The 10,000-nt window shown below is 36.8% G+C and overlaps 1 protein-coding gene across 1 annotated transcript in view; it reads right to left on the bottom strand.

Annotated features, from left to right (window-relative positions):
* The window catches only part of LOC135092693 (immunoglobulin superfamily DCC subclass member 3-like), a 227,700-nt gene that overhangs the window by 21 nt on the left and 217,679 nt on the right, over window positions 1-10,000 (bottom strand). The window contains 2 exon segments of the mRNA XM_063991316.1: window positions 1-2,752; window positions 4,232-4,355. The exon segment at window positions 1-2,752 is cut by the window's left edge and continues 21 nt beyond it. Of these exon segments, the coding sequence (XP_063847386.1) occupies window positions 4,258-4,355 (98 nt within the window). The 3' untranslated portion in view covers window positions 1-2,752; window positions 4,232-4,257.

Genomic DNA, 10,000 nt, shown 5'->3' with positions numbered 1-10,000 from the left:
TGTCTTCCTTTCCAAGTTATGGTACAAAAAACTTACAGTAAAAGTAGCTGGCTGGATGCAGAATGGTGGAGAAGCATTTGTTTTTAAATCTTTAGTCAATCAAGCCTATTTGAAGTAAAAGTGACATCTAGGTTATATTTCCTTATCTAATCTAATGCATTAATGACTATACGTTTTCTTTACGGAGGTGTGAGAGGAGGGACTTGCCCAATAATGATTACGTCGAAATGGTGTTACCAATAAGTGATGGTGTTACAATATTAACACCAGTGGCTTGGCTTGGTGGTGTTCACTGTTCTCTTGTTGCTCTTTCTTGTTGGTTCTTGCAGCCACATTGTTTCAGTTCTTACGTTCTCATTATTTTCCATTGTCCCTCTTTTTGTTTAGTAACACACACGAGTATACTTGAAATACACTGCGAGTCAAAGTGAACTCGAACAAACGTCAACCCGACACGTAGCGAAGACATTGTTAGTGGTTCATGGGAAGGAAAGTTGACTACTTGTAACAGAAAAGTTGACTTTTGGAGAATCTGACAGTCAAGACTTGTTTCGTATTAATCATCGATAATTAGTTGTTTTTTTAAACCAGAATTTGTTAAAAATGTGCTACTAATTAATTGCGTTTTTAAGAAGCTGGCTGAGAAAAAATTAAATACTTAAATAACTTAGATAACTTAACCTTTATACAGTTTTGTTTGGAGCTAAAAATACAAAGTTGTGCTACAAATAATTGGATGCCTTACAAAGTTGGCCAAGAAAATGAAAGCTTAAAAAATATAAACGTAAGTTACACTAACAATATTTTTTTAAGAAACAATATTTTTTTAAAGAAAAAAAAAAAAGTGGTACAGATGACTGGATCTTGAAATAAGAAAATTAATTTCTCGGAAAAAAAAAAAAGAACTTTACGATTTTCACAATAATTTACAACGAAGTGCCACAAATGACTGGAACCTTTAATGAAACGAACTATCCACGAAAGAAGGAAATACAAAGAGAAGAGGAAAAGTAAGTTAACACCTTTCACAGTAACTAATGGCAGCAGAATCACCGATACTTGCCTCAGACTTCAAAACAAGAAGCCCAGTAAGACACCAGGTCGTTGTAAAAAAAGAAAAAAAAAGGAAGAAAAGAAAAAAAAAAAGCGAGCAAAGTGACACATAACAAATTGATTATAGTCCATTTGTACAGGTGATGTTGACCACGGTTACGAAGCTCCTTTAATTAACACAGGTGAGGTGACGAGGGCCGCCACACCTGCCCTGCGGCACGCCTTCACCTCCACACAACTAAAACACTACACCGAGTTTCTATTTTTCGGCTGTTCGCACTATCTCGGCGGATAAGCCTCGCCCCTTCATGCCGCGCGACCAATCAGGTTAGTTCATGAATGCTTGTGTTAAAGAAAACGGAGGGAGTGAAGGATCTACTCGTACACTCACAAATTCTTAGGAAGGGAAGAGGAATTTAAATCATTAAAAAAAGTGAGTTCATTGACTAAATGAGAAAAAGAAAATGGTAAACTGAAAATGCAGGAATTCGCTAATGAAAATAAGGAAAAGAAAAAAATATGAAACAGAAACACGAGCTGGTTTATCAAAACTTGAGAAAATAAAAAATTACGAAAGAAAAAATGCAGAACAAGGGGAAAAAAAGACGTAAAATACCAAATAGGATCCATAAGGGATATTCATTCGCGAAGAAACTGAACGAATCAAAATCCGCCAAGTTAGTCTGAACGAACCGAATTGGCATATTGACACGCTCCACTCATGGCCACCACACGTTCACCTCGCAATCGTCAGGAATACAAAACACACAAGACCGGCTTTCAAACGCTCGTGAAAATGAGTCTCAAATTCTTATCTACCCAGTACTGCCTCTGGTGACCAGCGCCCCGCCCCGCACACAGCAAGGCGCTCATTGCCCACGGGGGTCTTAAGGAACACCGTGTTGTAGTGGTATGAAGAAACACTGTGTTGTAATTCCCCTCTCGCTCGTGGGGAGGGATGGTTTAATGAAGCTCGGCGCCACAACACTGAGGTTATAGGACGCCGGGACAACTGAACCGTTTAAATTGCAAAGAAAAATGTTGAGTTCGTTGGCTGAATGAGGAAAAAGAAAACTGGAGGTAGAAAATGGAGCGAGTTAATGAAAATTAGGGGAAAAAGGAAAATGTTGAATAGAAAATATGAGTTGACTGATTGAAATTTGAGAGAGAGAAGTGAAAAATGGGAGGGAATACTGTCACAAAGAAATGAGAACTGTTATATAACGCAAAAGCTGACTAGAACAGCGTCTTTTTTTATACCTTCATGAATCTTTATGTTCAAAATGAGAGATTTACCAAGAAATTTCAATCAAGTGGAAAAAAAAAAATCCCCATTTGAGAGAATTCAGACAGAAAAATCGAAGCGTAAAAACAAATTAATGTACACAAATCCAAAATAAACGAACAAACTCAGGAAAAAAAAAAAAAAAACATACCAAAACAAACCTAAAAAAAAAAAAAAGCATACAGTTCATTAATTACTTAACCTGAATCATGACACAAATTAATTTTAGGTGAAAACTTAAGCCAATCTAGCCAAGGTGAGCCAGTTAGCCACACCTGTTGCGTCTGCAGGTGTGCCCTCGCCTTGGGGAAGTGATGTGGGGGACAACTCCAGGCACCGTGTTCTGAGGACGTGTGGGGGGCGCCTTACCTGCTGTAGGGGATCTTACCTGCGCGAGGAATCACCTTTGACTACCTGTAACGATATAAATAGTTGTAAGAATGCAAGACAATACGAGTAGGAAGATTGGAAAAGAGCAGTTGAAGGCGCTGGACAAAAAAAGAAAAGGAAAAGGAAGAAAATGCAAGGAAATAAAAGTAGTGAAAAGGGAAGAAAAAGCAAATAAAACTAAAAAGTAGTGAAAAGAAAAGGCAAGAGCGTAAAAAAAAAATAAGACTGAAAGACCAGTTGACAGAAACACAATAATGGAATAAAAAAAAGGAAGAAAAGCAAAGAAAACGATAAAAAAAGAAGTGAAAAGGGACGGGAAAAACACAAGAAAAGAAGAAGACTGTAAAAGGACAGCTGATACACACACAAGGCACTGGATAGGAAAAAAAAAAAAAGGAAAGCGAAAAAAAAGAAAGTAAAAGAAAACAAAAAAGTAATGAAGAAGGAAGACAAGATAAGACAAGAATATGAGTGCAGATTACCAGATGACACAAACACAGAAGGCGCTTGAAAGATACGCGAATGTTTCAAATCATCAAGCCACCTGCAGGGAGACGTGTGCTGTTGACAGGTGCAAAAGAAAAGTAATGAGGAAAAATATAAATAAAAAGATGAAATAAGTATACTAAGTTTTGTTCTGACAGGTGGAAAAATGGTGAAAAACCTGAAATAAGAATATTAAAAAATGCTTACTTTTCTCTCATTATAAAAAAAAATTGTCACCCACAGGTTAATTAGGATGTTTACACCAAGTGGCACCTCAATGCATTTTCTTTTTCTTTTTTTTCGTTTTAACGTAGTTCCAGTAACGAAAGACAATATTCAAGGGTGGCATAGCAAAAATGATGAAAATAATGTAATTTCATACATATTTAAAGCAATGAATGTTGAAGAAGAAAAAAAACATGACTACATATTTATCACAATGAATACGTAAAAGAAGAACGAAAGTGTAAACAAGGAAGATGGCAAACGTATCTTACTTCACTTCCTAAAGACAAGATTCTTACAACAGAAAGACACAACAACAGAAGTCTTACCTGTCCAAAAGTAGAAAAAAAGCTACATCTAAAATTTGAGCCTAAAGATTAATTAACACTTTATTCAGCTATTCAGTCAATCTTTCCTTAATTACGAATCAATCTGAAACATCTTTACTTTTCTACAAGCCATCTGCGATCATTAAACTGGGTAGAAATTGCAAAATCTACTCATTTTAACTCCTTCTTTCTAAAGGGTAAATAAAGCAGACCATGTCCTCACCTCAGTTCTAAAGCAAAAGTGTTCGTGCAACAATGGATATACAAGACTTAAAAATAAACTAAACAAAATAACCTTGAACTTCAAATGTAAGGAGTAAAGCAGGCCTTGTCTTCCCTCAGTTCTAAAGGCAAATATTTCGAGGAATAATAAATACACAACACAAACAATAAATAAAAACAAATAAACTAAATAAAAATAAACGAACCAAACATCTAAGTAGTAAAGCAAACCATATCTTACCTCAGTTCTAAAGACAAGCCACTTCCTTAGGATAGGAGTGGGCGGGCGAGCAGGAACACCGCGAGGAGGGTGAAGGCACCACGCGAGGTCCCGCCCCCGCTGGCTGACTGTCCCACTGCCACCTCTGCAAGACCACACGCACACCACGCATCAGCCACGGGGACACAGTAAAGGTGAACCACAATACTACTCAGCGAAGGCCCAAATAACTAGTTTGCACACACCTAAAATACGATACCAAACTTACTTTTATTTCCCTTTTCTTCCTTTCTTCTTCTCTCATATGAACTAACAACATCGCCAAAAATAAAAACACATGTAGCTCGGAATGCCTAGCTTGCACACACCTAAGATACGATAACTTTATTTTCCATTTTCCTTCGCTTGTTTTCTTTTCTTCTATAAACTACGCAACATATGAAGAAAATACACGTAGCTCGCATCCACAAGGCAAAATCATACCTGCCATTCATTCACCTGTGCTTTAAAAAAATTACTTGTTCTTCCCCTAAAAATATTTGAAAACAGGAAAAAAATTACTAGGAGACCAAATGAATGTCTAAGTCAAAACACAAGGTAACATGCACGAATTACACCTGTCAGTCACGTGAACAACAAAAAAACGAGTACATTTTTAGAAGTATTTGAAAACAGGGAAATAACTACAAAACAAACAAATAAATAAATGAACAAACAAACAAATACCTACATCAAAACGCAAATTAACCTACACGAATTACACCTGTCACTCACGCGAACTAAAAAAAAAAAAAAACACCTGTACCATTAGCTTTACCTGGGAACACGGAAATCCAATGAAGAAAAACAGACAAATAAGGTGAAACGAGTGAGCGCCCTGCACCTGAGAGGGAAGTAATTAGCAACGAAGCCATAAACATCCCACCAGGTAGACGTGTGATGAGTGAGGGAAACCTAATTGGGATATTAATTAGCCCTGCATTAGAGAACACCTGTGTCATCTAGAAGGTCAAGGTAATAAAATACACTAATTAACCAACCTTTCCCGGGAGTGACTCATAATGCATCCACGCATTTTGTAGTAGTAATATATAATGAGTAAATTACATGATGATATGCAGGCAGTGAGTGAGCCAGTGGTGTTAGGTTAGGTTAGGTTAGTAAGTTAGTTACGTCAATGCTTTAAAGAAAATGAAATGTGGTATTGTTTAGGTTTGCTGAATGAGAGAGAGAGAGAGAGAGAGAGAGAGAGAGAGAGAGAGAGAGAGAGAGAGAGAGAGAGAGAGAGAGAGAGAGAGAGAGAGAGAGAGAGAGAGAGAGAGAGAGAGAGAGAGAGAGAGAGAGAGAGAGAGAGAGAGCGCAACCAGCCTCCACCAACACAATCCCTCACAATCATAATGAAGAGCATCAAGTTACCGGCGATTATATTATTTTCAAACAAACAAAACATTTATCGTAATCGGCTTTCTAAAGGAGGGAGAGAGAGAGAGAGAGAGAGAGAGAGAGAGAGAGAGAGAGAGAGAGAGAGAGAGAGAGAGAGAGAGAGAGAGAGAGAGAGAGAGAGAGAGAGAGAGAGAGAGAGAGAGAGACGTATTGGAACAAGGATTAGATGGAAGATAAAATAAATAAATGTGAAAAAGGACAAAAAGGAAAATTGTAAATGTGGAGAAATATAATGAGAGAGAGAGAGAGAGAGAGAGAGAGAGAGAGAGAGAGAGAGAGAGAGAGAGAGAGAGAGAGAGAGAGAGAGAGAGAGAGAGAGAGAGAGAGAGAGAAATTTAATCCACATTCACTACCTTTCTCTCTCTCTTTTTCCTGCATCATCATATCTAATACCCGTCTCTGTTCTCTCTCACAAACAAATAAACAAACAAACAAGAATCACATAAATCAAAAAACCAGGAAACAAATAAATCAAAAATACATTTCCGTACTTGGCAATGTAAATATATATTCCTCTTTTATTGTCTTTTCTTTTTTGGTTCATTATGGAAATCGCAAACTGGGTAAAATATGAGCTTTTTCTTTTCTTTTTTTTTTTTTTTTTTACCTGGAAGCAATCGTAATGAGCTGAAGGGACGACTGAAACACGTTAATTAAGCTTGATCACCTGTCCTCTACCTGGCGCTCCGTTACCGTGAGGACATTCATTATCATTCCTGCCCGAGCGAGGAGGGAGGAAAGAAAAGAAAACAAAAATACGAATGTGATGCAAAAGGGTGAAAGATTTAGCGCATATTTCTGTACATTTCCAAATTCCTGCAGGGAAATTAAAAAGATTAATATAATTTTTTTTATTTATTTTTCTTGTCGTAATTTTTGTATGAGTACGGTTGATTTATTTCTTTATCTATACGACAAGAAAAAGGGTTAAAGATTTTGGGTGTATAAGTTGCAATAATTTTGAGTATAGCTGCTCTATCGGTTTCTTTGTTTTTCTTTATTTATCTATTCATATCCTTCAAGCAATGTTCGATAATTATAAGGTTTTGTACGAATTTCCATAATTTTTCAAACTTCTGGAGGGAATTGACACGAAAAGAACCATTTTTTTTTTTTTTTATACATGATTTTGTACTGTGATACCTTGTTGAGTGAAGAATTTTGTTTATTTATTCATTGAGTTATGCATTCATTTTGCATGAGTGGGTATTTAATAATTCCTAGGGTCTTTAAATATTCAGTGATAGAGGTCTTGTGTGTGACTCCAAATACGATTGTTAGTCTTGAAATGAGTTTTATATATTTGACTTATTTTTTCTCCGTTTTTTTTCAGAACGTTTCATTTTTTTTTTATTTTTTTTCTTATATATACTTGAAAAAAAAAATCATACTCAAAATTACACTTAAAATCTACTTATATTTTTTTAGTTAAGTTTTTATTTTATTTATTTACTTTTTTATTTTGACATTTGTAGGAAACTTGCACTAAACATTCACAAATATTCCCTGAGCAGCGAGGAATCGTATCAACAGCTTCTTTTTTACATTCAAATACCGGATATTAACACACTAAAATAAATAAATAAATAAATAAATAAATAAAGATGAAGAAAGGGAAGTAATGGAAAAAAAAATAAAAAGAACACTTAAGAGGAAGAACACTAACTAAACAAAGAAAACGAAGTAAGAAGGAGGTAATGAAAAAAAAAAAAAATGAATAAAACAAAACTTAGAGGGAAAGAAAATAATTAGCAAAAAAAGCCAAAAGTACATACATAAATACACATACAATATATATACAAAATAAATATATACACAAACATACATACAAACAAATACATACACACAAAAACACAAAAGAAACACAAAAACAAAAGATTACTAAGACAATAGTAAATTAAACGTGAAAAATAACAATAAATACTAACTAAAAAGCTTCTAATAGTTTTATCTACCTGTTAGTAGTCGACAGTTTCATACAACGATAGTCACCGATAGTTTGCTTGGCACTGTTAGACATTATCAATACTTAGCAATCGTTAGAGAATGATTAGGGTTGTTAATGGATAGTTAGCGATAGTTGGCAATAGTTAGACGTTGATAGCGATTGTTTGGGTGTTAGCGATAGATAGCAGTTGTTAGTGATAGTTAGCGGTTGTTAGGGTGTTAGTTAGCGGTAGTTAGAAGTTGTCAGCGATTGTTAGCGAAAGTTAGTGGTTGTTAGTGTTAGTTAGCGACAGTTAGCGGTTGTTAGCGATAGTTAGAAGTTGTTAGCGATAATTTGCGGTTGTTAGCGATAGTTAAATGTTGTTAGGGTGTAGTTAGTGGTTGTTAGCGATTGTTAGTGGTAATTAGCGATAGTTACATGTTGTTAGCGGTAGTTAGTGGTTACTAGCGATTATTAGCGATAGTTAGCAGTTGTTAGAGAGTTAGTTAGCGGTACTTAGCGATAGTTAGGTGTTGTTAGCGATAGTCAGGTGTTGTTAGCGATAGTTAGACGATGTAAGCGATAGTTAGCAGTTGTTAGGGTGTTAGTTAGTGGTACTTAGCAATAGTTAGACGTTGTTAGCGGTAGTTAGGGTTAGTCAGCAACACTACGGACAAACCTTTGGACACATCGCCCTCTCCGGACACCAACGGGCTCAGGAGGTGGTGGCGGTGGTGGTGGTGGTGGTAGTGCTTGGTTCCACTGGTTTAGGGAGATTACAGGTAATGGTCTAATTGCTCTAGTGGTATTTACAACCTTATGGCACTAAAGACAGGTGTTGCTTATTTATATACAAATGTGTGTGTGTGTGTGTGTGTGTGTGTGTGTGTGTGTGTGTGTGTGTGTGTGTGTGTGTGTGTGTGTGTGTGTGTGTGTGTGTGTGTGTGTGTGTGTGTGTGTGTGTGTGTGTGTGTAGGTTATTGAAATGCACTTGCTAACCAGGTAGGTGTTTGTGTGCTGTAGTGGTGGTGGTGGTGGTGGTGGTGGTGGTGGTGGTGGTGGTGGTAGTAGTAGTAGTAGTAGTAGTAGTTGATATTGTAATTGTAGTTGTTGTTGTTGTTGTTACTGTTATTGCTGCTGTGATAACTAAAATGATATACTAAATAACAGAGCAAACAAACAAAACACTAAATCAAACGAATACACTTAACATGCAAACAAACAAACAAACAAACAAACAAACAAACAAAAACAAACACACGGACACAAAAACACACACCCACAGCCACTCAAACACACAAACAAACCCCAAAACCACAAACTCCCCTAAATAAAACCTAAAAAAAAAAAAAAAAAGTGAAAAACGAAGCTAAAACGGGGGACACAGTGACGTCAATTTAACTAGGCTCATTAAAGTAGAGGTACAATTGCCATTAAGTACTGTTCTGCTCTTTCTGGCGAGTAATTATGGAGTGTGCAGCAATAGTGGCTGATTTAGTGAGTGTGTCCGCGGAACGAAATTTACTGGCGACAGCTTAACTTGATGACAAAGTGTAGAGGGGGCTTCCAAAATGAGTATGTATATGAATCTCTCTCTCTCTCTCTCTCTCTCTCTCTCTCTCTCCTCTCTCTCTCTCTCTCCTCTCTCCTCTCTCTCTCTCTCTCCTCTCTCTCGTTGGTTTTTCCGTTGGTTTTGTTCGTTCATGGTCTTTTTATTTTCTGGTTTTGGTTACTTTTTTTCGATTTTTCTGTTTTTAGCTGCTCTCTCTCTCCTCTCTCTCCTCTCTCTCTCTCACTTCTCTCTCTCTCTCTCTCTCTCTCTCTCCTCTCTCTCTCTCTTCTCTCTCTCTCTCTCTCTCTCTAGGTTTCGCTATCTCTCTATTTACTTTTCTTTCGATATATTTTTTCGTTTTGGTTTTCTGTTTTCCATCTTATCCTCTTTCTTATTTCAATTTACCTGCACCTCTCTCTCTCTCTCTCTCTCTCTCTCTCTCTCTCTCTCTCTCTCTCTCTCTCTCTCTCTCTCTCTCTCTCTCTCCACATCCTCAAACAACATTACTTTTACTTTCAACGTCAAAAATCTTCAGTAACTCTCTCTCTCTCTCTCTCTCTCTCTGGCTGACTTTTATACTCATAAGGTCGAAAAGTCTGAGGATTTACAGTAATGCTCGTCCTTGAAATGTTTGCAGGTAGACTGGGGAGTTTCTATAGAATGGCTAGGTAAAGATGTGATTTTTAATTGTATCACTGTTTGTACACCTGTCTGCATCTTGTTGAGGAGGACAGGTGAACTCGTCAGGTGAGGTGAGGTAAGGTTAACTTTAGTGAGGTTAAGTGGTGTTCTGGTTAGGTTGGATTAGGTTAGGTTAGGTTAGGTTAGGTTAGGGTGGGGTTAGGTGAGGTTAGGTTGGGTTAGATTA

Source organism: Scylla paramamosain, chromosome 40 (genome assembly GCF_035594125.1).
Source record: "Scylla paramamosain isolate STU-SP2022 chromosome 40, ASM3559412v1, whole genome shotgun sequence".
Classification (NCBI taxonomy): domain Eukaryota; kingdom Metazoa; phylum Arthropoda; class Malacostraca; order Decapoda; family Portunidae; genus Scylla; species Scylla paramamosain.
The sequence above is the reverse complement of the archived record's forward strand: the minus strand, read 5'-3'. Positions and strand labels throughout refer to the sequence as shown.